The sequence below is a fragment of the Gambusia affinis genome, linkage group LG19 (assembly GCF_019740435.1).
Source record: "Gambusia affinis linkage group LG19, SWU_Gaff_1.0, whole genome shotgun sequence".
NCBI classification, from domain to species: Eukaryota; Metazoa; Chordata; class Actinopteri; order Cyprinodontiformes; family Poeciliidae; genus Gambusia; species Gambusia affinis.
Window position 1 is genome coordinate 19,157,813 of NC_057886.1, and position 25,823 is coordinate 19,183,635.

The window sequence follows — 25,823 nt, forward strand, 5'->3', positions numbered from 1 at the left end:
GAACTCTAAGTTGTTAGTATAGATCATAACGTCCATGTGCATTGAAGAACAAAACATTATATATTTTGGAAATTATGGCAAATTTATTCTGATAACAAAAGAATAAGGAGGTTAAATAAAGTTCATTGTTGTGCAGATTTAATCTCCCTTGTTTCATTGATAAGAGCAGAGAAACCTCAACCTGGCTCAGCGGCTGTTGTTTATGAAAACCACAGGTGTGACTTGAGACATGAAACTGTTATCAGCGATGGTTGATGGGTTACTGGACTGCAGCAGGTTAAGTCAATAAAACAAACTGCTCAAAGGTTTTGTTTTATTAAATGATCTACTAAAGCAGCATTTAAAGGCCTTTCAGTTTGAAAAGTATTCTACTTAAAATCTTTATTAATGCACTGTGTAAGTTTACAATAAACATGATTCTGCAGAAATATCTCTCTAAGTGGGAAAAAAAGCTTCCAGACTCTCAAGCTAAATAAATAGATCTATAATTGTATGTAATTTATGCATGCACTCAAGATTAACGGTCTACATATGGTCCAAATTATGTGGCAGAGTTAAAGGTTGTGGGCACAACATTCAAGATGTGGACAAAGACAAGCCTGTTTCCTTATAGGCATGTCTTTGTTAAGTAGGTCTGTGAAATGGATCACAAATGTAGTCATATTTCCATCTCCCAGAGAGACTTCAACCAGTTGTGCAGCACACACCAAATGGCTGCAGTAGACAACGAAGGGGAGTCTTGAATCATTAATTATCATCAATTATTAATCTCATTGCATATAATTGGCCTCTGGGCTCTAACATGCTCTTAGTAACAAAGAATTCAATACAGCAAGGAGCTTGAAGACAACACATGAAAACATCCAATGCATAACAGGTGTACAGAAAATTATTGGTTATTATTTTATTTGTTAGCTTGCATCTTTATTAGTTCTTTATTTAAGAGAAGTCTGCAGTAAAGGCTCAATAAGAACAATACAAACTACAAAAAATTATTGCTTTAAAACATTATTTTTAATATATATGTATATATATATCTTCAACACTATCAAAATGTTGGATTTTACAAGTAATATTCTTTAAGATAGACAGATATTTTGTGCTATATAATCTACATAGTATAAGATACAGTTAATATCCTAATTTTATTAATAATATTAGCTGAAGCAAATCAAATATTTAATTTCTTTTAAATTAAAGAAAGACTTAAGAATATAAAATAAATATTTAAAAAAAAACTCCAAACTTTCTAGATATGACCTTATTTGTGATTCGTGTCTCTGACTCATGTTTTAGTGAGATAATTTTAGTCAGGCAGAATTCTGCTCTTCCATCTGCACAATCAGACGAGTTTCTGGAGTTTCTGCTTGGCGTCACAGCCAATGAGGAGCCTGCAGGAGATGAAAGCAAACCAGAATGTCTAAAGCATTGCCAAAATGTTTCTGCTAAGATTATCAGCGGCAGCTTCCCAGACGACGGCCTTCCCTCGTCTACCAGCCTGAACAAAGTCTACAATCCATGTGAAAAGACTTGGACATGACACGCTCAGCGTTTTTCTTTCTGGAATGTATCCTTAAAAACTCAGTGCATGTCATTAAGCTTCGTTAGTCTGAAGTGTTTTGTCTTGTAATTCATTTAATAGTATTATTTGTCTTTTTTTTCCCTCCCCTCCAGGGCTCTAGTGTCCCTTATGTGAAAGTAGGCTGACAGGAAAGGGGGGAAGACATGCGGCAAATGTCGCCCGGTCCAGGAATCAAACCCAAGACGGCCACGTCAAGGACTCACGGCCTCCAAATGTGGGTCGCGCTATCACCGACTTCACCACAGCACGCCCATTATTTGTCATTTTTGAATCGAATTTTGTGAACAGTTCAAAAATATAATTATCTTCAACTTACAAGATCCATTATTACATATAACATTATGCAAAGGTATATGCTTGGTAAAAATGTATAAAAATAATTCCCAGCAAAATAGTTTGAGCTGTTACGGCGTAATAGAAAACAGATGAAAGCTGGATGTGAGTAACTATTTTTGAGCTCAAGAGATCAGGAAAAGACTTGGGAATATGAATTAATATTGTGCAGAAGGATCTGCAGCAGGGCGCTGCCAACACAGCAGGCAGAGGAATATCAGAACCACGGGGAGGCTAGAAGAATGTTTCTGTGGTGCAAAGCTTCTGCTGTAGACTCCAAAAGAGGTGTTATAAAAAATATTTCTCAAATTCAAACTGGCAGTCTACACAAGGTATGAGAGTTTGAGCTTCTATTAATCATTTTGCTGCTGTGAAATGCTTCACCAATCTTGTGCAGCTCAAAAAATACTTAATCAAAGAGTTATGGATGTGCTTATAGTATATAGGGTAATGAGATTTGTTTCCTTATTTAACCCCAATTAAATTTCAGTGGTGCGTGGAATTTAGTATCTATCCAAAAGTAGCTTTTAAAAATATATATTTTTTTATTTCTTTTTGATTAATGCTCTCTTGAGCTGCTACCATTTTGCAAGTGAAACTGCACTCTGTGGCACAGCCATGTCACACACAATTAGTGTCCCTGAGAGCCACATGCATCCACACTGCTTGGGGCCAAATAGGCACCATCCATTTCCAAGGACACAATATCTATCTCATCATTAGTTAAATGAAGGTAGAAAAACACTGCTCTGCAAGAAGAAATTGCAGTGCTTTCCGAAATATATGGGGGTTTTTTGTGCGTGTGTATGTGCGTGTGTGTCAGAAATGCGAACTATTGCAGACAATTCTATTTTAAGTATTAATTAAACTGGCATGATGTGCTGGAATTATTACATGTGATAGGAGTCAATTCTTCTCTAAATGGGTTTGTTTTGTAAGCAGTGTCAAAATAGGCTCATACCAACCAGTTGAAAAGCATAGCAAAGATTTAAAAGAGGACTGCACAGACATGTACTTGGCCTTTTTGTGCTTTATACTTTGCCTTTTTTAAAACATGTGTTGTGGTATGCAGTGAAGTATGAAAAGACACGCTTTGATTAATAGTAAAACTGTATGTAAATACTTATTGACATTTTTTCCAAACATTTTTAAAAGCTAGTACAATAGCTTTTAACCTATTGACTGTGTTTTAACCCAAACCCAGCCAAATGATTCAGATCCCAAAAAAGAGCTGCAATTCCCATCAGATGTTGACCTAAATTCGTGAGCGGTCCCTTTAAGAAACACATATTTACTTCCTGAACGTCACTGCAAATGTAGCCTTCATAACAACCGGTGGTAAAACGAACGTTTTGAACTACGGAAAGATATTGAGTATATAAAAAACGTGTCGTAGAGATATTTAAACTCAAAGCTCGCTGTAACATGAGCAAAGATGATGGCAGGAAGAAAAAGAAAGGTCCAAGACTTGGCAGTGGCTGCTACTACACATATAGAGTCGGGCTTGCTGTTGCATAGAAACCAGACTGAACTGAACTGTACAGTTTCTCCTACCAAGCTGAAGTGCCAACCAGTTTTGTGTGAATCTGTTCAAAGTCTCGAGCCGGAGCGAAGCCATTATTTCAGCTACAACGAGCCTCAGCGCAGACTGCGGCAGGACTTTTTCAATCAGCCCTGCATCAGTTTGGCCAAAGCATTCCTCGGCAAGGTACCCTTGAAATCTGTTTTTAGATTTACAGTGACTTATTTATTTAAAGGGTGTTGTTACATCAACCTTTCTAAAGTAGCTCAGCATTTTTTAGAAGCCGCAGTATTCGTCTAAATAGGAAGTAAAAACCACATTTCATTACGTTCTAATAAAAATAAACGTGTTAACTGTCCCAGTCTTTAATCTGTTATCGGCAATTCCCTCACTTACATCACTAGGCTCAACTGTCTTGACAGCTAAACAGTATGGTGGGTTGGGTTGCCTTACAGTGTGGGGGCAGATTTGCTCTGTAAAAGAGGGAGAACAGAATATTCTATTAAAGTAAAGCTAAGACGTAGAACATCTGCTTCAGGCAACAAATATAACAGACCTGATTATTACAAATACACAAGAATGATAAGCATGGATCATAGACCAAATATCAAAATTCAATTACCTTAGTGTTAATTTATAACCTAATTATAAAGTAGGCCCAAGGCGGAACCTGAAAGCATGTAAGCGTGGCACCTAGAATGTTTACAGTGAACATGCTGAAATATAAGAGGTTGAGCAAGAAATACTTTATGCAGTTTGTGTATCAAGGGGAAAAATTACTTGGAAAAGAGCTCCCACTTAATGGAAGTTGTGTAAAGCAATCCCGGAATATTTTAAAATACATATTTCAACTTACTTTTACACAGCCTCCTAAACAACACTTCTTTTACACCTGCATTTTTATCATAAATAGTGTTATCTATGACATTTGCTAGAATATATCTTGTCGTGTGACCAGATCAGTTCATTGTATTTTATTAACTCTTTAGCTTTAAAAGTGAAAATTTCAGTTGCTATTATAAAATTAGACTTTTCCGTCCAGGTGCTGGTCCGCAGGCGTGCCGATGGCTCTGAGCTTCGAGGGAGAATAGTGGAAACTGAAGCATATCTTGGAGGGGAGGACAAAGCCTCTCACTCAGCAGGGGGCAAACGCACCGAGAGGAACACAGCCATGTTCATGAAACCCGGCACAATCTACGTGTATCCGATCTATGGGATCTACCTCTGCATGAATGTGTCCAGTGAAGGTATTCACTACCCACTAACAGGGCAATGTGCCCTATCCACATTTCACAATGTCTGCATATGCAAATATGATGTGAACAAGGTTTCAGAGAGCCTTTTTCTGTTTCATTGTGTTTAGGTCGACTCAGTATTTATCTAACATTAAAGCAAGTCAGCAGTTTTTGCTCTTCGTTACTGGTTAGTAGAGAGCAAAGGAAGGAAACAAAGCAGAGCCTTGCTGACTGATGCAGATTGTGTGCTGTGTTTATTCAGGGGAGGGTGCTGCCGTGCTACTGCGCTCTCTGGAGCCCCTGCAGGGCCAGCCTGCGATGAGGGAACTGAGAGCAGCTCGACGCAAAGAGGGAGCCCGGCAACTGAAGGACAAAGAGCTCTGCAACGGGCCCTCAAAGCTGTGCCAGGCTCTAAATATACCTCGCTGTTTTGACAGGAGAGACTTGGCTTCTGACCCCGAGGTGTGGCTCGAGGACGATCCAAACACTAGTCCCCCAAAACCCCAGGATATAGTTTCAGCTCCGCGCATCGGTATTGAGTCCCACGGGGAGTGGGCTAAGAAACCGTGGCGATTTTATCTGCGGGGGGATCCCTGTGTCAGTGTAGTGAATAAAGAGGCAGAGATACGGTCTCTGTCTGAAAGTGAAACAGACAGTGTAGATCCATGAAATGTGCAAAAAAAAAGAACAAAATGAACCTGAAAAAAAATGACTTGAGTGTTTTAATCTGCTTTTCTTTGTGTCATTGGAAATAATAAAGTCTTGTCCATTTTGTTTTGTGGAGGTATGCTACATAATACATTAGAAGGAGAAAAAATAAAACTATGAGAGAATGGGAAAGGGAATAAAGTCTGGAAATACTTTTTCCCCCACATACCTATTAAAATACTTTTCTTAACCTCACCTTTAAAGAATTAGCAGTTCTGGGACAATCAAAACTAATTTAACCAAATTCCAAGCTCAATTTTAAATGAAAAACGTTATTTCCCACTTTGTAAGTTCATTCTGAAATGCAGTTTATTGATGCAAAGCTGTACAGTAAGGTAATTGACTGAGTTTATTTTAAAAAAAAATCATACATACAGTAGTCTGTCTCATATAATTCCACCTGCTTTCCAATATGCATTCAGCCAGGAGAAATGTTCCTCTCAGTGATTTTTACAGATTTTGTGAAAGCCCCTTTCCATCCAACCCGAGCCTGTGCAAAAAGAAGCTGCTTGCTGTTAAGACTCTTCATCTTTTTTGCTCTGCAGTGTTCCCATCTCCACCTTTGGGATGCCTAAAGAGAGGTAGCTGGAGGCCTGGAACGATAAGTGCTTGATGTGCACTTCTGAAGCCGGCACGGACAATTGTGTCAGACTCCCAGTGCACCAGTGCTTCCCCTTTTCACAGTGAATCCATAAGGCATGTCTGGCATGTATAAAATTATTTAATACTGTAAACAAAGGTTTGGCTCAAAGATAAAAAATACTCTGTATTTTGTAACTTTTCACACACTAATGCCGTCATGTCAGTCATCCGCAGAGCCTCCTTGGTCCTGAGCATGTTGCAGATGAATCAGTATGTGGGCAGTCATGCTGTGTACTCCATGGGAGACTGAAAGATAGAAATAATAGGATCTTCGTGGTTCGTCACAATGAGGACACTGCGGAACTTGTCGAACAGCGTCTTGAGCTGCGATCGCCTCATGTTCTCGTTATACATGATTTCTTCCAGGTGGTGATGTCCCCGAAAATAGTGCAGCAGCCTAAAAAGCAGTTTGACACACGATGAAATTATTTTAATAGCAGGAACTTTTTCTCAGTCAGCTGCAGTATGTAGACTCTTGCAAAAAGATATAAAGTATTAACTTTGCTCATCAAAATTTAAATCCTCAGTTGAAGTTATGCCAGCGGTGAATCTTTATCAACTAAATGACAACTCTGATGTCTACATTTCTTGTGCAAGATCAGAATAGATGCAATCTTTACATTAGACACTAAGGCAAAGTAAGTGTTTTCAGTAAATATACTAATATGCAAACAAAACAATGTAAAAGACGGTCCTCACTGCAAAAACACAAAATCTAATCAAGTATTTTTGGTCTAGTTTCTACTTCAAGATAAAACTAACAAGTAACTTTTCAGCAAAATACAAGAGTTTGTTTTACGTAAATAATTTGTGAACCTTGATTTAAAAAAGTACTAATACTGGCACTTAAGTGAAGTGAAATAGTCTGCCAGTAGAACTAGTCAATATTAAGAAATTATTAATTAAGCTCATATTTCTTACAAAAAAACACTGTAAGAAATAGTGTTTTATTTCTCTTATTTCAAGTATAATAAGATATCTGCACTAGAACCTAGACCAAACATACTTGGTAAGAATTTGTGTTTTTGCAATGCAGCTAAAAAATGAAATGCTTATAAATAAAAATAAATAAATAAACTTTTTTAAAAGCCTAATTACCTGGCAAAACTCCGCAGATCCTCTGGATTTTGCGCAGCCGGGATGTTCAGTATAACCTGCCTCTCATGCTCCGACAGGCTTGCCAGGAGTGTTTCTGTCATCCTTTTATTCAAAGGAGAGTCTCCACCAGGCAGAAGCTCAGCGCTGGAATTCTCCATACTGGGACTGGTTAGGGTCATGTCGTCACTGCTGGCTGCAAACATGAAGGTAGTGGTCAATGATCTGTTTGACCTCTTATTTATCTGTGAGAGCAGAGAAGGGAGCGGTGAAGTTGATGGTTGGACCTTACTTGGAGAACCAAAACTGAGAGCGCTCGGGGTGCTGAGACTGCGGCCTCCAACCCGCGCAGCCAGTGGAAGTTCTTCAACCTTGGGTGTAGGCTCATCTTCAGTGGGTGGTATTAAAAGGCAAACATAAGTGTGCAACTGGATGAGCAGGCGGCGCTGGAGCATCCACACCACCATCTGGATGAGCTGGGCCTGTAAATATGCAATAGAGCAAAACAAGACACCAAGTTATTGAGGAAATTAGAATAAATGCAGTAATGTGCTTCAGAAAATGATAACACATCCTTAACAGCCAATGACAAAATGTATTCTAGTGATTACAATCCAGAGTCTTAACTTAAAGTAAAATCCAAAAGACCTCTTATTTGACTTACCATTTGCCTTCAAATTTGCATAAAAACTATAAAACTGCTTCCATTAGAAGAATATTTCTGCAAATGTATTGACATGTATTACTCAAGTGTTTATTTATTTTTATGTAGAAAACTGATTATGCCAACAGTAAAATATTTTTTGTATCAGCTGTCCATCTGCACATAATATCTCTAACGATCGATAATTTTGAACCTGCAATCTACATAATAGCCAGCAGAGTGCGCGCTTCGTGGGGGAAAAGGTTACAGTACAGGTTTAAAAATCGTGAAATGACTCATCAGTTTAAATCACGTGTGTTGGAGCAGGAAGGAACAAGTCTAAGACAAGCAGAAGAGTGTCAAAAATAACACAAACATCATGAGCTATCAAACAAGTAGTCCATGTTACTAAAGTCATGTCCATTTATTAGTTTTATTAATCTGCCTTCAGGAGAAGGGTGCTTAGTTTAGTTCAGAGATCATGCCTGGCCTTTCTTCTCCCTAAATAATCAAAAATAATGATAACAAGCACCTCTGTGTTTCCATCTATGTCATATATATCAATTTCCACATAAAATGAACAATATTTTAGCAATTTCAGGGATTATCTTACCTCCTGTGCAGGGGCTTCCAGCGGGTTTCTGAATTCGGCCAATGAGACCGGTAGAGAGAACTTGGCCAACACAGAGGGCAGATCATGGCCAGAAAACTGCTGAGCAAATTGCTTAGCCAAAGCGGAGTATCTAGTCAGGGAGGAAGAACAAACACTGCTACTTAACACAGTCCCTGTCTGGCTTTAATATGTTTGACCAAATCTTAAGAGAAGATTTCACACACTTACAGAGAGATGTTGGCATGAGGAGACAGCATGTAGACGTTATTCTCACAAAGAGGAAAGATGATGATCGCCTTGCCCCAGTAAACCAAGTGAGCAGCAATTTGGAAGATCTGAGATAAAAAATAAAAATAAAAAGATAAACTACAAGGTCTGATTAGAAACCCTGAACACTGAAAAGTGGTATGAAAAGAGAGAAAAAAATGTTTGCATGAATATTTTTGCATTCCGTATATTCACCACTAGATGGCAGTACGTAGCTAAATATACAAGATACTCTGGGTGGACTTTTCATGAAATGCATTTTAGTGGTAACTCACTAAACACGCGAAGAAGCTTCTAAACCCAAGCTATTTCTTTAAGTTACAGTTGTAAGTTGTTTTTATTTTTTAAATTCTATTATATACACACTATGTGTGCAAATGAATGCACATTATGAGAAATGTCAAAGAATTGTAGTCCCTAAATTGCTTTTAAATTAAAGTCATGCCTTGAAAAAGCATGATATCAGATCAATGCTGTGCACCTGAAGTAAGGCCAGGTCAGTGTCCTGGGCAAGCTGCTGCAGGTTTTTCACTGCTGAGCAGGTCTTTATCAGGCGCACCATTGCAGGAGAGCAGTCAAGAGGAAGTTGATCCAACAGCGCCTTCTCACTTTCTAGCAGCAGCAGGGCATGATAGGGCCTACAGGGTCAAAACCAAATTACTTTTCAAAACTCTTTACAAAATCTTCACTTTGTACTTTACTTCTAGTTTAGCTTTAAAAGGGAATTAAATGAGACGTTATTAAAAACAGCAATTTTCAAAGTCACATATAGGTGGCAGTGTGGCCCACAGGAAATATTTCAATGAATAGATAGAGCTTAATAGATAGGCCACAAAAGTTGCCTATGCTTGAAAAAGATTAACTTCTCATAAAGGCTTTAAAATTATTTTGAAATGTGTAGTAATTAAAGCACCAAAAGAATGTTCTGCTTTATTTGACAGAGCAGTTTTCCTCTGTAATTTATAACAAATTAAGTGTGTTTGTGTACACTGATAGAAACATTAAATATAATTTCTAATACAGAACAGCATGTATAACATGCTGAATTTACCTTATGGCCTTCAGACAGCGCTCTAGTGCCTCTGGGGGGATGTAGTTCCCACCAACCCTGTGGATCTTATGAGGCAAGCAGAAGCTGACCTCCAGCCAGTTGTTGATATGTAATCGTACCACACCTGTTGTACAGAGGCTGAAAAATCATGAATATCACAATTAACTTAATGAAAACATAGATTTGTTCAAAACTTTGAGAAAGGTAACACAAAGCAGATGAATTTATTCAGCTTCCCACCTGTCGTAGGCCTCCTTTAAGTCCCTGGCTAGCTTACATTTTGGAAGAATTTGTCTAAATGGAGACTGCGGGGTTCCATCTGCTAACATCAGCAGAGAGGAAGCACAGTTATAACAATGAGACATGGAATAAAAAAAGGACATGATTATAATTCAAAATTGGAATTATAATCATGTCTATGTTTCACAAAGACCTTTGTGAAACATAGACCTTGAAATTAGCACATAAATTAAATGTTAATAGTGGTAATGAAGATGGGTAAAACTTACATTTTCTCAATTAAAATTTTCTTTAATTGAGAAAACCCTAATTCAGTTTTCTCAATTTAAGTGAGAAAACCTTAATTCTTTGCTTCATGGACTCTATTTTGTCCTAGGTGTGAATAGTGAGAGAATATCTCACTCTCAGTCGTAGTGGTGATCTCGTCTTGCATGGAAAGCATCAGCTTGGCTTCTCTGGTCAGGTACTGGCAGCGGCGCTCCTCATGCTGAAGGGCTATGGCGATGCGCCGAGACAGGTTGTGCATGCAGCTGATCACTGACGGATCAGCGTTTGCCTGGAGATGCAAATGGACAAGCAGAATATGTCATTTTTATGTTTGAAGTTTTAACTAATTACATCCAATTTATCTTTTGTGTTGCTTATCTGACTAGAAAACATTTTCAGATCGAAAGGCCACTGAAAATAGAAAAGGATTTCTAGAATTATAAAGTACTTCTGCTTCTTTTTTAAGTGTGTTTACAGCACTGTAAATTAAGCTGTAGAGCAGATATTATGGACAAAGCATGACAGAGCAACTTTTCATGTCTTCTGAGCCTTCCTAGGACTTGCAGAGAACCATGAGTCAGCATGGGCTGGACCTGGGCTGGGCATTGCTGAGCAGCATGATTAAGCAGAATAAACCGCCCTCTCCTCCCAGAGTTCTCATGCTGTCACTGATAACTGAGCGTTATCAAACACACACCCCTCCCGTTCAAGGAATACCGATTAACAGAAAACTAACTTTAAATGTCCCACCCACAGTCAGCTAAAATATTTTAAAAAGACTTGGTAAAAAAATAAAAAAATAAAAATGAAGAACATGAAAAGCCATATTATTATTTTCAATTTTCAACACAATATATTTAAAATCAAAATATTTTATTAAAGATTTCCTTACCCTTAGTGCAAAAACCACATTAAACAAGATCATTGTAGGCGTTTCTCTCTTAGGCGAAGGATCTGTTTTGGAAACCTGAAATGACAAAAAGCCATCTCTCTATAAAGTTCATAAAATTAAGCTTTTCCAAAAAACTCCATCTATTTTTTAGTTAAAATTTAACCCTTTAACTGCCATGAGGACGCCGGTGTCCCCATTGACCTGCATGTGACAGTACTTGGGGTGACAGTTAAAGGGTTAACAAAAAATTTTAATTAAGCAAACTAGAGCAACTTTTAAATATTGCATTACTACAAATAAATAAAATTTTCTTTAACCAAATTTATGTTTACATTTACGGAATAACTTGTCTCAAAAAAAAAGAAAAATTACATAAAATAGAAAAAGATGCAATAAAGACTCTATAATATCAAATATTATTTTTTTTATTTTCAAACAAAGAAGAATAAGTAGAAACCCAGCTTTAAAATATACAAAGACGGGTAAAGACAAAAAATTGCCGGATTTTGCCTCGTCATCATTGCCAGTAAAACAGAAAAGGCTGTTCAAGAAAGTACAGTAGGGGGAGCTGATCTCTGGGCATTAGAAAAATAACCACTCTGTGGTATGAGAGTTGAAGCAGAACTTTCAACTCTGCTTCAAGTAACAAATGTCTTATCGTCAAGTACTGGGGAAAACAAAGGAAGCAGCAACTGAATTAGATATTCTTCAGTTTTGTTTTGTTTATTAGTATTTCTTATGGAAATGTTGCACCATGTGAGGTCATTTAATTTACCTTAAAAACCATGGAGCTAGTAAATAATTTAGAAAGAGTATACTTAAGACAACTACAATTACAGCAACTGCAAGCAATAATGGGTTAAAGGATGTATTAGCAAGAGCAGAATTTGTGGATTTGCCCAAATGTAGTAAGATTTCATTAGTAGGCCTGCGTGCCCATTTATATTCAGCATTTTGTACATATATTGACATACTTGAAAGATAACTCTCTTCACTTTAATGTCAATATATCACAGAAACATACATTTTCTGGTAAAATTTTAAATGAAAAATAAACATTTTTTTAACTGATAACTGCAGCTGAAGGCAGCATCTCTAAGACAGAGCTTTTGTCTAAACAGAAGGTCTGTCTAAACACAGAGCTTTTGTTTAGACAAAAGCTTTGTGAAACATAGACCTTGAAATTAGCACATAAATTAAATGTTAATAGTGGTAATGAAGATGGGTAAAACTTAAATTTTCTCAATTAAAATTTTCTTTAATTGAGAAAACCCTAATTCAGTTTTCTCAATTTAAGTGAGAAAACCTTAATTCTTTGCTTCATGGACTCTATTTTGTCCTACCTGGATGAGCGAAGAATGCTGCAGATGAGTCGGGTGACCCACAAATCGAACATTATCTATCTTGAGTTCAAACTTCTTTCCACACATATCGTTCTTGGTGGCCAGGATGGTGGCCAGGATGCTATCAGAAAACCTTGAAGAAAGAAGCACAAACTCAGTGAAAAACCTCACAAATTGGGAGCAGCTGAGACGAGTGAAAAAAGTTCAGATTATCTGGCTATAGTCCTCTTATTCCTATTTATAGGATGGATTTGACTTAAAATAATTAATTAATAATAAGAAAATTTTATTTGGCAACTGTGAGGTAAGGAAAAGAAGAGGTTTCCCAGCGGAAAATAGTGAATGATACATGATTGAAAAATGTGACAAACTCATGCTGGTTTGACTGATGTAACTCATGCTGCAGCCAAAGGGGATACAAATTAAGGTGTTAACTTCTAGAAAAAAATTAAACACAATATGGACCTTTTCCACCACCATCATTTTAAAAAGCAATGAAAAGTATTATTCAAACTGCTGTAACTGATTTAAATTTCCTCCTTATTTGCTAAGTCTACATGCTCTGAATTATCAGCGTACATTTAAACCGATGATTTTAGTGCAAGCATGGTTCATCTTCTGTACATCATTACAAAGGAACGGCACAGAGATCGGGATTGGAGATTGATACAGGGCACAAAAACAGGAAAGATGGGGTGAAATAAAAGGACAGGGGGGTGATCTAGGGGAAGGAGAGGTGGTTCAGAATGTTTCGGTCTTACCCTGCTACCAACTGTTCGTCAGTTAGCGGACATTGCTCCCTAAAATGGGATTTGGGCCCCAAAAAAAGAAGAGCAAAAAAAAAGCATACAAAAGGAAAGATGCAACACACAGTTGGGCTAAATGCAGAAAATGGACATTAAAACAAACCCAAAAAACATGTGACACAGTGATGTAAACATGCTGCTCTGCATGTACATCTCACATACATAGAAAAAGGTATGCCAGTAGTGGACATTGCACTGAGTGGTGAGTTTACAATATCAAATGATAATCAAGTTTATGCTATTGCAATTACTGTTGAATTTTTGCCACATCAATATGTTTCTCACTCATCTTCACTCTTTTCCATCATCATGTTGTGCCCATCTGTGATCCATAAAATCTCCATTGTTTTAGGGCATCAATAGCAGTGAAGTATCTCCCCAATGTCCAGATACATTATCAGCATGCAAAGTCTGAATGCCTTGCACTTGAAATATAACAGCAAATCAAATATTGCATCTAACAAAACCTTTGCAATTGTGAAATTGCACACACTGACACTTCCGTATTAACTATGATTAGATATATTGTTCAGCTTTACACTGAAGGACAGAAATATTAATCTTCCTGGTCATTAAAGAGTCTCTTATCTAGTCATCTACTATCTATTGAAAGACTCTCAAGTACAGATATTAGTTACCTACTGAAAAATAAGTTATGTGGACAATTATGCCTGTAGTCTATGACTTTATCTCCACAGACTGAGCTGTTTGATATTTATTAAGGTGTTCAAACCAACAAAAATGACAAGCTAATATAACTGTCTGTAAGGTGACAGCACAATAAAAAATGAAAAAAAAAACAGACACTATAAAGATTCATAGGTTGGGTCCTGTGATTAGCAGGCACAGTCAAACAACAGCTGAAAATGTAACATTTAGACTCATGAGATGATGAAATTACATTTTCAACAGTACATTTTCAGATAAACATGCACAGAATGTACATTTACCGTACTAGTCTTTTTATATATTTTTTTGAAGAAGATGAAAAAAAACAACAATTTACCTTGAATCACCATCTGGATCTTCCTGAACATCCCCAGCTGTGTTCAGTGCATATGGATTACGCGGTTTTGCTGAAGACAGATTAAAGTATAAAAGTAAAAGAAAAAAAAAACAACAACATTTTTTTAAGCTAAAAGATAATAGCAGACCAGTGAATTAACTAGTGCAGAACTAACAGCCTAGAAATCTGTCAAATAAGCTTTACAAATATTTTACCAAATCCCAGACTGTTGCTATAAATGTGGTACAAAAATTTTAATAAAGATATTTAGCAACATCTCCAACTCAAATGGCTCAATAAAATAACACAGTGTGATTGTATCGATGCTGCCCTGTCATAGAAAACCCTACACACACCTCATGATTCAATAACTTGCATAATCATCTTTTTTCATTGTCTGTATTTTATTTGTGGGAATTTTGATGTTCTATTCTTTGCATTGTTTAAGTTTATTATATTTTGTAGAGATGTTTCATTCTGCACCAGTCTTGTGTCATTAAGACACCACAACAATTCAATCTTTTCCAGGTCTGGACAATCACAACATTCAGGTTCAGGTTTCCTTTTGTATTTGAGATTATTGTCCTGTTAGTGAAGCTGTCAGATTGACTCATCTGACTGTACCACATACAAAGGGTTGGGTCTTGTGATTAACAGGCACAGTCAAACAACAGCTGAAAATGTAATACAAAGGAGTAATAGTTGAATCAAAGACATCTGAATTGAATTAAACATTTGACAAGCTAGACTGTACAGTGGTGCAGTTTGAAGCACTGTTGCTCTACAGCAGAAGTGTCGTGGGTTCAACTACAACATATATACACTACCAGCAGTGTCCAGCTGTAAATCGATAAAGATGACAGTCACTGTTTGAGTTCATGTCAATGCAGCAACCTACCTGAGAGAGAAGACGGACAATCAGCTGTTCTTTGAAAAGGATACCGAAATAGAAGTTTGTTCCCTCTACTCCCAGAACTAACCAGGATGACGCTTATAGGACTAGTTTTATCCCCGCTTTTATGTCTGTTGTTTTGTGACTGACTGTATAGGGAGTTTCTGTCGTTTGGTGACTCGGCCGACGGGCTTAGCATCATGTTAGCATTCTAAAAGTGTCCGCTAGCTTGATTTAGCTACAGCTCCTATCACTGTTAATGTGTTCAATAAAGAAATAAAGGTAACAACAACGGGAACACTTCACAATTAACTTAGAAGCCTATATAAAATTGCGCAAGTATCTTCGAAAGCTGTTGTTGACATTGTTGTGCGTTGCCTTGAGAAATGCCCGGCTGGAAACATTAACTCGGTTTTTATGTTCCAACCTACGAAGCCCTCGAGGGGACATGGGAAAGAAATTTATTTTGCGTTCCCTCGCAATACTGTACTGATCAGTTCATGTAGCATAATTGAATACCGTAAGCCTTTCTTACGGTGGCCGCTGTACTTTCTGCTTTAATATAAGGTTATGTGAGGTTTTTCCATGAATGTTAATATCTCTTTGTGAAATATCTGAAGTTTTATATATTTTTCTTTAGGATAGAAACCCGCTTCAAAGAGTACAGCAATAGGTTGCAAATGCATACTTATTATGTCTGATGACAAAATTCTTTAAAAAAAAAAAACAATATTTGAGAGACAAAATCCCCAACTCAATTACTCAGCGATCAACAATAATACCCGATACAAAAGATAAATAAGAAGAATTTTAATGATGTCAAGTTTTGAGCGGTACAATAGCCTATAGCAAATAGCCTACTGCTGACTTGACTGTTGGAACCTTTTACATGAAGAGCAAATCACCTTCATTGGTATAGAAGTTAGCTGTTCGCCTTTTTTAATTTAATTACTTTAAACAATAACATATTCAATAACATTCCAATTCATTCAATTTCATCTGGATTTTAACTAGGCACGCAATGGTGGGATCAATGTTTCCGCTAGATGGCGCTTTGCCCAGATATCGTTTATTTCTAACTTTTCCAACTTGTAGAAATTGTCTATGAGTAAAGAAAGACTATCTAGAAAATTATTACTCCAACGGAAAGATTAATTATACTGTGTCTGCGAAGTAGGTAAAGAGACATGTAATATTTTGAAAATGTAAATGTACTTTGACATTTTTATATATTTTTTATGTGACATGTGTAAGGCTTTGTTTTGTGGTTAATTAGTACAAAGGTTGACCTGCAGTATTTTTGGAAGATCAGCATTAATTTCAGTTTGCCACGCCCTTTTCTGTCAAAATACATAGTCTGTGATCTGTAGTTTTCAAAGCCCAGTTTACTATAAATGTTAAATTATCATTGAGTATTTCCTTGATCATGTGAAGAAATTATCTAAATATATTTAACCCATTACAATATGAAGGAATATGTGTTCATATTCCTTCATATTTCTTTCATAAAATATATGGCCAATTAATTGGGGCAGAGACCAAAGATATTTTTTTTTCTATTGAATTTGCATACATACTTTAGCTGAAAAAAATATTACATCAACAGACTGCAAAGCAGTAAAATTGAAAGCTACTTTAAACAAGCAATATTGAACGAAACGATAGACTATGATTTTCAGTTTTTATTTGGTGTTTGCAACAGCTTCCAACCAGCAAATGGTACATTTTAGAAACTTTACAAAAACTGTTTCATGTGAAAGACTGTTTATTTATTTTTTATTTTTTTAAATTTTTTGCTTAGTGGTATTGTCTTCCCAGGGCAGAGACCACCACAGACAGGAACTTCTGCCAAGCCTCCTGGAAATCAGGTGTGAAGACCTTGGGACCAAATTTGGCGGCCACAACCACTGAGATGCATTCAGCAAGAGTCTGAAATGAAAGAAATAGTGCAAGGATGTTATTGCTGATTAAATAAAAACATGAAAACTTGTTTTTTACCAAGGATGCTTTGATGAAAAACTCAATGACGAGTGAGTTTACAACAACGTACCCTGAAGTTATCAGGATCTACATGCAGCTTCTCAGAGTGCATGATGCTCAACTTGGCATAGGCATTCTTGATGTTGTCCATGTTCTTCACTGCAGTCTCCAGTCCACTCATCACAGTTTTTCCATGCTGAGCCACTTTAGCATTTCCGACAATGGCAGCGTAGGTGGACAGGTTTCCGAAGGCTCCAAAATGTCTCTGAGTCCAGGGATACACAACCAGAAGCCTGGTTCAAGGGACACATGGTAAAGGTTAATACTAAATTAAAACATGTGAAACTGAATTCAAGGGCCTGGATTGAAATCATGCTACCAGCTGATTTCAAGAATGTGTAAAACCTGAAGAAGGAAATGGATAAATGAATGAAAATTTTATGAAGAATCACCTGGTCAGAGCTTGGGGTCCAATCTCACCCACATCAATTTGTCCCCACAGAGTTGTGATGGCCTTGCGCTCAGCATCTGTCCACTCGACCATGGTGATGAACTAAATTTGTCTTTACGCCACAGAAAATAATTTAAATGCCTCGGGACACAACCCTTTTGAGGATGACAAGCTTAGAGCTTTTTTATTAATTTCCCTGTGCCACTCCTCTCTGTTTAGAAGGCATCTGATTGGACAAAAGTCAGTGCCATGTTGGGTTATACCCTTAAAAACGTCGATATGATCACTGGGGGGATTTCTGGAAAAGGTTGATAAGAAGAAAATAAACATAAATGTTTTATATAATCAAGGGTGACATTTTATGCAACTTTGTTTTTTGCAGCTCTTTTAATGACATCCAAACAAGAAAAATAACAAAATTTAATGGAAGAGTATAGATTCGATTACTGTTTTTTTGGTTTCTGTATGTTGTACACCTCTACAGAACAATGTTTTAGCTTAAGAAGCCTGACATGATGTATGTTCTGATTATTTCAACAACCTAAGTGAAACTATATGAGAAAAGGGTCTGGGTACTTCTAATTATAAAATATTTGTGGATTATGTCAGTGGTAGAAATGCCAATAACAAATAGCATGTTTTCTTCATCATCTATGTACAGAACAGAAAGAATGAGACATCAAAAGTTTATCAATGAAGCAACTTGCTCCAATGAAAGCGATAAGATGGTCTCTTCACCGCCGCTCTGAGGGTTCAGTAGTTTTGATGTGTTGGTTATCATTAAATTCAGATGACCGCACCCATTTATATCAAACCATGCACTTTTAGAGAAGCCATATTAATCAGCAATAGCATTTCTAACACTTGTAGGGATGTCACTGACTAAATAACTCATCACTGCCCAATAAACTGTAGAGCCGTTAATGTCAAAAGGTAAAAGTAACCTGTAAAGTTATATCTTTCAGCTGTATGAACCTGCTTTTCATACACATAGATATAAGTTATTTCTCTTATTGGACAGAAATGATGGATGTAGAACATATTCTTTCTTGCATTTCTTTGTCAACCCATCACTGATTTTGGAATTTAACTGAATTGCATTTCTACTAAACTTGACAAAAGACAAGTAGACAAGTTGTTGTCAAAAACTCAGAAATTGTTCCCTCAAAGGGCCTGGAAGTTGTCACATTCACTTTCTCTCCATATATATGTGGATTTACTTTGCGTAGATAAAAGAAAAGCAGCTAGAAAGGAATGCTGGTACCTGAAATATAAAATCAAAATTGCAAAGTTTCTAGATGACAGAATTGTTATTTCATACTGATATTGATTGTTAAAAAAGTTGGACACTTCACCAGTCTCTTCACCAATTACTTATAAAGATAAGTAAAACCTTCATCTGCTATTTGTGCAATATACAAAATATATGATTTATATAGAGTGGTTAATACCATTTCTTGGTGTTGATCAAACACATTTAAAATGGCTGAATGGCAAATGTGTTTGTTTCTTTTTTCTCTAATGAATGAAACCGATTAATTAAATGCAGTTACACCTGTCTTACTTTTCTTCAATTGCTTTTCTAAATATCTTTAGAATGCCTTCAAATTATATGAGTAAAGTATATTGGAACAGTCTTCATAAGATGCAACATTTCGTCTATGTGGACTTGTATTACCCTTGGATATGAATTTGAAAAATTTTAATTAAAAATGCACTTTTTAAACTGAAATAAAATATTGACAGACATTTGGTTAAAGACAGGGAGTGGTTATCTTTTATCTCAAGAACTATAGAAACTTCTGGTAATTTCTGCCAAAGAGGTGGGGTCTACATTTGATAGAGGGCGTGGTGCATTTTGGCTTGATATAAAACAAAGACAGTTATAAGTCTTCACTAACAGCAATTTCGTAGCAGAGTTTCTTTTCTTTCAACTTGTGAAAAAAAAGGCAGAAATGAGTCTCTCTGGAAAGGACAAGACCGTGGTGAAGGCTTTCTGGGACAAAATAGCCTCTAAAGCTCCTGAGTTGGGGGGAGAGGCTCTCGGCAGGTGGGTTTTCTCTCTTATTGTCATTTTTGTTTTAGTGTCAACCATGAATTGTTAAATGTTTTATTCTTTAATCCAGATTAACTTAATCTTGTGTGTATTTTCTAGGATGCTGACTTCATACCCGCAAACCAAGACCTACTTTGCACACTGGTCTGATCTGAGCCCAGAGTCTGCACAGGTGAAGAAGCATGGTGCCACCATCATGTTAGCTATTGGAGATGCCATCGGAAAGATCGACGACCTGGCTGGTGCCTTGTCCAAGCTCAGTGAGCTGCATGCCTTCAAGCTCAGAGTGGACCCCGCTAACTTCAGGGTGGGTAGAAGTTGTTGAGATAAAAGTTAAAGCAACTTCAACATTTAAAAAGCTTCAGGGACAATTATAACATGCTCACTTTAACACATTGTTTGTTACTCTTGCAATAGATCCTCGCTCACAACATCATCCTGGTGCTGGCCATGTACTTCCCTGCTGACTTCACCCCAGAGGTCCATGTCTCCGTTGACAAGTTCCTGCAGAATCTGGCCTTGGCTCTGTCTGAGAAGTACCGCTAAGATCCAACCTCTCAGGGGGATCGACTGCACAAAAAACTGCATGTCATCCAAAAGAAAAATTCAACAACTTTGAATTCAAAAGGTTGGCTGAATAAATTAAAGATATAATAATTGTCCATAAAAGCTGTGTCTTATTTTTTTGTCTTTTGCGCCTCACTTCAAAAAGGAATGGTTTCCTAATCTTCACACAAAAGAGTGAAATAGTAATTATTTCAAGTTGTAGAAATTAGAAATGAAACACAGCAAATTTAATAAAGTCAAGAGCTATATGTATATATATATATATATATATATATATATATATATGTATATATATATATATATATATATATATATATATATATATATATATATATATATATATATATATATATATATATATATATATATATATATATATATATATATATTAGGAGAGTGTTAGAGAAATTAGAAATGAAACACAGCAAATTTAATAAAGTCAAGAGCTATATATATATATATATATATATATATATATATATATATATATATATTACATATATGAATACATATAACCAAAATAATAATAATTATACACACACTCACGCCCACACACAGAACGTTTGATGTTTGTGAGAACTTGGACAGCCCAATAGTTTCACTGAGTGACTCTGTGGTGCATAATAAACAGATAATCAGCACAAGGCGCCATGAAAAGGAAAGTATTAGAGAAGTAGCAACTACATGTGGAAGCCAGCACTTGTCCGGTTTGTGTTAACATTACTGTAAAGATCATCAAAGAAAAAAAAGACTGTGTAGTGTGTTCTTATAGGTCTTAATCTTGACCCACACAAACACTTTTGTACAGTTTTACCATGCAGCTTGCTTAATGACAGCCTATGGTGGGTCTTTGGCCTTTGTCTTTTAAATGCTCGGTTTTCTTTGACTCTTTTCTTCTTTTTGTGCTATGAATATACTTGTTTTGTATGGACATGATGCATACATCTATATCTAATAAACAAACATGTCTTGCATTCAGTCTGCAACCTATGAAAGATATTTTAACTTAAATACTAAAATTTACTAAAAATAATTATGAATTTCATTTCTGATGTAAAGCCACTGAAAAAATTAACTTCTAATAAGTAGACAAATAATACATTGGTTTAATTAAATACAATGTGGTCATAGCTTTAAAATTAAAATATGCAACAAGATAGAAACTCCAGAAACTGTGCTGTTAGATAAAGAAAAGAACCTAAAGCTTTGAACTATATTTTCCACAAGCATCAAGTGTCCCTAATGCAGCGCATTACAAGTAGCAACACAGATAGATAAGGTTCAAGCTGCAGAGATAACTTAAAATGTGCACTTCTTGCCCCAACCTCAGGGTTTGCAAATCCATAAATCAACTTTTATTTGACACCCTGTCAAACTCCACTTGTCTGATAAACATGGGAGGAGTGGAGACACACCGGACAAAAGGAGCAAACCTAAATACCACAAAATAAATAAATAACACAACAAAATGATTAAATGTACAGACTTTGAACATGTCATCCAGGACATCTCCTTCAAGATTGATTATGAATCTACCACAGCTTATTAAATAAGAAACTGAACTTATCTTTAGAACTACGCTTGTCAATCCAAAGCAAATCAGTCAGAAAAACTTTTTTAATTAATCAAAACTTAAAGAATAATTTAAAAATAAAGTCAAGAAAAAAAGAGAGTTAATTCTTCCAATCAGCTTAATAGAACTAAGTGACCAAACTCTTTCTAAAAGTCAATGTATATTGTGCTCTTGCAGTATGCAATGTGAAGACTGACGATAATTATGGATGCTATGGAGAGTTTTTTCTGGGTAAAAAAAGGTTTTTTCTGATAAAAAAAAAGAGTCTGATCTCAAGAACAGGCAAACTTGTACATAAAATATTTTTTGTTTCACAGTCTGGATCATGTTTAAAATAAATAAACAAACAAAAACTTAGTTTTATGTATCCAAACTTGAGTTGAACTTTTCATCTAGTTAGATTGGATGATGAGATTTTTAAGACGTGTGGCATAACATATGGAAGAAATTCAGTGTAAAATACAAGACTTTACTTTTTAAATATACAGTACAGACCAAAGGTTTGAACACACCTTCTAAATGAATTCAATTAGAAGGTGTGTCCATACTTCAGAGCTTTTTGTAAGTTTACATTGTAGTCAAAAACAGTTGTTATTCAAGATGGAAAGACATATTTGAATGTGTGAAAACTTATCATGATCACCAATGAATGAAGATGAATGTTATTATTTTCTCTGATCACATGTCTTACTCAGTGGGCCCATGAAATGAAACCACATTTCTTGAAATCTAATTCTTCGAGTGACGTAAGTATTCAGAGCTAACTCTCTATTAACAAACAGACTGACCTGAATTCAGCAAAGGGCCTGATTATGATACTTTCCACTTCCATATTTTGCTGTCTGTCTTACCAAGTAGATCTCCTCCTAATGCCACCAGTAACTTGTGAGCATAACTTGTTCAGAGATCTTCTGATAGCAAACTTACAAGTAATCCTGTTTGTCATTGTCATATTTAATCGTTTTGTGTTTTAAAAGCACACTGAAATTTAGATTAAAAATTCACTAACTTGGTTTGAAGTCAAATTTTTTTATTCAAGTTCAGTAATATCATCTCCTATTTAGTGCCCCATGTTCTACTCTCTCTTTGGTAATCCCATAATTTATTATTATTCTATTGTTGTTTATTATAATTTTTTTTTACACCACTAAAAATATTCAACTTTGTTTAGAACGAAGCAGACAGGTTTTGACTGACAAGAACTCACAATTTTTCCGCTACTACAGCGCAGGTCCAGGTCAGCTACCATTTTTTTTTCTTTTTTTATTTGTTTTTCAATTCCTAAGAGAAACTAAGCATTTATGTTTTGGTTTATTGAGGAATTAATTCCAACTTCTTCTTTTTTTTATTTTACTAATCAACATAAACGTTTAATTTGTTTTCATCAACTTAAATAAGTCCAACTGACTGGGATTTATCCAGTTAGACAATGTCAGACCAGTCTATATTTTAATGAGTGATGATCATAGAGCAGTCTTTCTGTTTTGAGGAAAATTAGCTTAATTAAAAATAAATTACCCAATTACATATTAATTACCATTTAAATAAAAAAGAAATTTATTGAACACCAAAATATTAGCATAGGATTTTTTAGTAATTTTTCATGACCTGACATCTGATTTAGATTTCATTTACATACTAAATAAGAAAGTTGTAAACATGATAATGAGGAATAAAGACAGAGACAACAAAAGAATTTGTAAATGTACTAATTTATTTATTTAGTTATCTAATCATTCACAGCCTCCTCCTTCTAAAAATGAGAAGAAACAGATCTTGAGAGCGTCCTGGCTGATGGTCTCTAGTGGTACTGCTTCCTCAGAGAGGCCACCACCACGGCCAGGAACTTCTGGAGAGCTCCATGGACTTCAGGGGTGAAGGCTGCCCCTATCTGACCAGCTACAACAATGGTCAGGCAGTCTGCCAGGAGCTGCAACAGAACACAACATGGGTCAGAAAGGAGCAACAGCATTCATACCCGTGGTGTGATGACAAAAAGAAAACAGCTTTACGTTGAAGTTGTCGGGGTCCACTTGCAGTTTCTCAGAGTGCAGCACGCTCAGGTCTTTGTATGTGGTCTTAATGTCGTCCATGTTCTTCACAGCTTTCTCCAGACCTTCCATGATGACCTTTCCGTGAGCCGCCACTTTGGGGTTTGATGTTATGGCCGCAGCATTGTAAAGGTTTCCAAAGCTGCCAAAGTACCTCTGAGTCCAGGGGTAGACAACCAGACACCTGAAGAGACAAAAAGATCATCAAAGACAATAAAACCTCAAATTAATACATTTTTGTGTAAAGAAAATAGATTTTTTTTTTTACCTGGAGAGAGCTGCACGGCCAACAACATCATAATCGATCTTGGAAAAGATGTCCTGGATGGCGGCACGCTCGAAGTCTGACCATTTGACCATTTTGGAGTTTTTGTTTGGTTGTTTCCTTTGTCTGGTGTGGGTCAGCAGGACCAGGAGATCCACTTTATAGACAGCCAGTTTCTGCTCCTCCCAGAATTATCAGATGGGTGGAGTTGAGGGGAGCTCACATCTTCGCTTCTTGATACATTGATTTTAAGAACTGACGGGAAACACTGAATGACTATGAAGCCAATAGTGCATGATGATCAACAAAAGGTCTTTGAGCATGACAGTTATTTTATGGCTGAATCAACACTGTTTTATCAATGAAACAATGTCTGGGACTGAAGACATCAGATCAGTCATTGTTTCAGGGTATGAGTCTAACTTACTAAAATAGAAATAGGAATATTGAACCAAGGGATATGAGTTTGAGTACTTTTTAAAAAAAAATGTAGCAAAGAATCTGATCGTAAAGCTCTGGAAACCCTGATCTAACTATGCCTAGACAGGGTAATGAATATGTATATAAAATCTGCAAATATTCATTATTTCCAGATTTTATTGCCCACATTTTATTGCCTTGTTTAGAGATATTACACTCTTTTCATTTATGGAGGAATAATCAATAAAATAAATAATTAGCTGACATGTACCAGAGCAAATTTATAAAGTATATATGTAGACATATTCTTAAATATCTTAATTATTTGTATTTTGTTTTGCTGATACTCTTTGTGAAAAAAGTTATATAAAACTACATTATTGCTTTATGCTGATACATTTTACTTGTGTTGTCTGCAGGCCAATTTTCTTGTTATTTGTGTAGTCACCCATTTGTAACTTGTGATAATTGATTCTTGCATGGGTCCTCAGAGTGACCGTTACTGTTCTATTTTATCCTTATCTCGTATCTCAGCTGGAACAACTCTGAGTGCAGATAATCTCAGAGGTGACCAGGGTGTGTTCCTGTCCCCTTCCGTCTATAAAACCTCCTATCCTCGTGCTGAAACTCCACATTCAAACTTAATCGTCAGACAAGATGAGTCTCTCTGCGAAGGACAAGGCAACAGTGAAGACCTTCTGGGCCAAGATCTCTTCCAGTGGCGAGGCCATCGGCACAGATGCTCTATCCAGGTAAAGATGGCTCTGAAGGAAGAAACAGAAGCTACATCTACTGCATGTGTTCAAAGTGTTTGTTTTGTACAGGATGCTGGCGGTTTACCCACAGACCAAGACCTACTTCTCCCACTGGAAGGACCTGAGCCCCGGCTCGGCCCCGGTGGTGAAGCACGGGGCCACAGTGATGGCTGGAGTTGGTGACGCTGTGGCCAAAATCGACGATCTGACATCAGGTCTCCTTAGCCTCAGTGAGCTGCATGCCTTCACTCTGAGAGTGGACCCCTCCAACTTCAAGGTAAGAAGAAGGTTGTTTACTATGCACAAAAAGCAAGATTTTTACATTTGGCTTTTCTCCTCAGATTCTCTCCCACAACATCCTTGTGGTTTTGGCCATCATGTTCCCCACCGACTTCACTCCCGAGGTCCATGTGGCCATGGACAAGTTCCTGGCTGCCGTGGCCCGTGCGCTGTCTGAGAAGTACAGATGAACAGGAAATAAAACAGGAAGCGACTGACAACATGGACCCCTTGTTTTGTCTGTTTTCAATCTTAATGAAATAAATAAATAAATGAATACAAATCTGAG

At 36.6% G+C, this 25,823-nt stretch overlaps 6 protein-coding genes across 10 annotated transcripts; 3 read left to right on the plus strand and 3 right to left on the minus strand.

Annotated features, from left to right (window-relative positions):
* The first annotated feature begins 3,036 nt into the window (after positions 1–3,036).
* Positions 3,037–6,276, plus strand: mpg (N-methylpurine DNA glycosylase). 2 transcript variants are annotated; one of them, XM_044099514.1, is made up of 4 exons: positions 3,038–3,623; positions 4,480–4,684; positions 4,935–5,134; positions 5,926–6,276. In XM_044099514.1, the coding sequence occupies exons 1-4, from the start codon at positions 3,351–3,353 to the stop codon at positions 5,953–5,955; spliced, it is 708 nt and encodes a 235-aa protein (XP_043955449.1). In that variant the 5' UTR covers positions 3,038–3,350; the 3' UTR covers positions 5,956–6,276. The 2 variants fall into 2 exon arrangements, with proteins under 2 accessions (XP_043955447.1, XP_043955449.1); XM_044099512.1 differs by lacking the exon at positions 5,926–6,276 and having other exon boundaries at positions 3,037–3,623; positions 4,935–5,444.
* nprl3 (NPR3-like, GATOR1 complex subunit) lies at positions 5,707–15,566 on the minus strand. Of its 4 annotated transcripts, none has more exons than XM_044099509.1 (14): positions 15,144–15,566; positions 14,246–14,315; positions 13,195–13,233; positions 12,434–12,566; positions 11,091–11,165; positions 10,334–10,487; positions 9,932–10,010; positions 9,692–9,829; positions 9,122–9,278; positions 8,602–8,708; positions 8,374–8,503; positions 7,410–7,599; positions 7,121–7,313; positions 5,707–6,419 (listed from the first exon to the last, which is right to left on the minus strand). In XM_044099509.1, the coding sequence occupies exons 1-14, from the start codon at positions 15,337–15,339 to the stop codon at positions 6,245–6,247; spliced, it is 1,836 nt and encodes a 611-aa protein (XP_043955444.1). In that variant the 5' UTR covers positions 15,340–15,566; the 3' UTR covers positions 5,707–6,244. The 4 variants fall into 4 exon arrangements, with proteins under 4 accessions (XP_043955444.1, XP_043955443.1, XP_043955446.1 ...); XM_044099508.1 differs by having other exon boundaries at positions 9,932–10,013; positions 15,144–15,544; XM_044099511.1 differs by lacking the exon at positions 13,195–13,233 and having other exon boundaries at positions 15,144–15,543.
* Positions 15,567–16,804: 1,238 nt separating this feature from the next.
* Positions 16,805–17,832, minus strand: LOC122821520 (hemoglobin subunit beta-A-like). Its single transcript, XM_044099516.1, has 3 exons — positions 17,570–17,832; positions 17,188–17,410; positions 16,805–17,066 (listed from the first exon to the last, which is right to left on the minus strand). The coding sequence occupies exons 1-3, from the start codon at positions 17,659–17,661 to the stop codon at positions 16,935–16,937; spliced, it is 447 nt and encodes a 148-aa protein (XP_043955451.1). The 5' UTR covers positions 17,662–17,832; the 3' UTR covers positions 16,805–16,934.
* A 1,562-nt stretch (positions 17,833–19,394) lies between these two features.
* LOC122821521 (hemoglobin subunit alpha-A) lies at positions 19,395–20,293 on the plus strand. The gene is made up of 3 exons (XM_044099517.1): positions 19,395–19,618; positions 19,724–19,931; positions 20,042–20,293. Exons 1-3 carry the CDS (start codon positions 19,524–19,526, stop codon positions 20,168–20,170), a joined length of 432 nt encoding a protein of 143 aa, XP_043955452.1. The 5' UTR covers positions 19,395–19,523; the 3' UTR covers positions 20,171–20,293.
* Positions 20,294–23,457: 3,164 nt separating this feature from the next.
* Positions 23,458–24,222, minus strand: LOC122821522 (hemoglobin subunit beta-like). Its single transcript, XM_044099518.1, has 3 exons — positions 24,084–24,222; positions 23,777–23,999; positions 23,458–23,694 (listed from the first exon to the last, which is right to left on the minus strand). Exons 1-3 carry the CDS (start codon positions 24,173–24,175, stop codon positions 23,566–23,568), a joined length of 444 nt encoding a protein of 147 aa, XP_043955453.1. The 5' UTR covers positions 24,176–24,222; the 3' UTR covers positions 23,458–23,565.
* A 912-nt stretch (positions 24,223–25,134) lies between these two features.
* LOC122821523 (hemoglobin subunit alpha-2-like) lies at positions 25,135–25,822 on the plus strand. Its single transcript, XM_044099519.1, has 3 exons — positions 25,135–25,252; positions 25,325–25,532; positions 25,597–25,822. Exons 1-3 carry the CDS (start codon positions 25,158–25,160, stop codon positions 25,723–25,725), a joined length of 432 nt encoding a protein of 143 aa, XP_043955454.1. The 5' UTR covers positions 25,135–25,157; the 3' UTR covers positions 25,726–25,822.
* The last annotated feature ends 1 nt before the right edge of the window (position 25,823 follows it).

Excerpts from the sequence above, each read along its gene's own strand:
- LOC122821523 (XM_044099519.1), top strand. The coding sequence starts at position 25,158 with ATGAGTCTCTCTGCGAAGGACAAGGCAACAGTGAAGACCTTCTGGGCC. Across the intron at positions 25,253-25,324 it reads GGCACAGATGCTCTATCCAG|GATGCTGGCGGTTTACCCAC; the intron begins GTAAAGATGGCT and ends TGTTTTGTACAG. Across the intron at positions 25,533-25,596 it reads TGGACCCCTCCAACTTCAAG|ATTCTCTCCCACAACATCCT; the intron begins GTAAGAAGAAGG and ends TTTTCTCCTCAG.
- LOC122821520 (XM_044099516.1), bottom strand. The coding sequence starts at position 17,661 with ATGGTCGAGTGGACAGATGCTGAGCGCAAGGCCATCACAACTCTGTGG. Across the intron at positions 17,411-17,569 it reads GGACCCCAAGCTCTGACCAG|GCTTCTGGTTGTGTATCCCT; the intron begins GTGATTCTTCAT and ends CCCTTGAACCAG. Across the intron at positions 17,067-17,187 it reads TAGATCCTGATAACTTCAGG|ACTCTTGCTGAATGCATCTC; the intron begins GTACGTTGTTGT and ends CTTTCATTTCAG.
- LOC122821522 (XM_044099518.1), bottom strand. The coding sequence starts at position 24,175 with ATGGTCAAATGGTCAGACTTCGAGCGTGCCGCCATCCAGGACATCTTT. Across the intron at positions 24,000-24,083 it reads GGCCGTGCAGCTCTCTCCAG|GTGTCTGGTTGTCTACCCCT; the intron begins GTAAAAAAAAAA and ends TTGTCTCTTCAG. Across the intron at positions 23,695-23,776 it reads TGGACCCCGACAACTTCAAC|CTCCTGGCAGACTGCCTGAC; the intron begins GTAAAGCTGTTT and ends GTTCTGTTGCAG.
- LOC122821521 (XM_044099517.1), top strand. The coding sequence starts at position 19,524 with ATGAGTCTCTCTGGAAAGGACAAGACCGTGGTGAAGGCTTTCTGGGAC. Across the intron at positions 19,619-19,723 it reads GGGGGAGAGGCTCTCGGCAG|GATGCTGACTTCATACCCGC; the intron begins GTGGGTTTTCTC and ends TGTATTTTCTAG. Across the intron at positions 19,932-20,041 it reads TGGACCCCGCTAACTTCAGG|ATCCTCGCTCACAACATCAT; the intron begins GTGGGTAGAAGT and ends CTCTTGCAATAG.
- nprl3 (XM_044099508.1), bottom strand. The coding sequence starts at position 15,339 with ATGATGCTAAGCCCGTCGGCCGAGTCACCAAACGACAGAAACTCCCTA. Across the intron at positions 10,488-11,090 it reads ATGTGGTTTTTGCACTAAGG|GCAAACGCTGATCCGTCAGT; the intron begins GTAAGGAAATCT and ends TTGCATCTCCAG. Across the intron at positions 7,314-7,409 it reads TCTCAGTTTTGGTTCTCCAA|CCAGCAGTGACGACATGACC; the intron begins GTAAGGTCCAAC and ends TCATGTTTGCAG.
- mpg (XM_044099512.1), top strand. The coding sequence starts at position 3,351 with ATGATGGCAGGAAGAAAAAGAAAGGTCCAAGACTTGGCAGTGGCTGCT. Across the intron at positions 3,624-4,479 it reads CCAAAGCATTCCTCGGCAAG|GTGCTGGTCCGCAGGCGTGC; the intron begins GTACCCTTGAAA and ends TTTTCCGTCCAG. Across the intron at positions 4,685-4,934 it reads CATGAATGTGTCCAGTGAAG|GGGAGGGTGCTGCCGTGCTA; the intron begins GTATTCACTACC and ends GTGTTTATTCAG.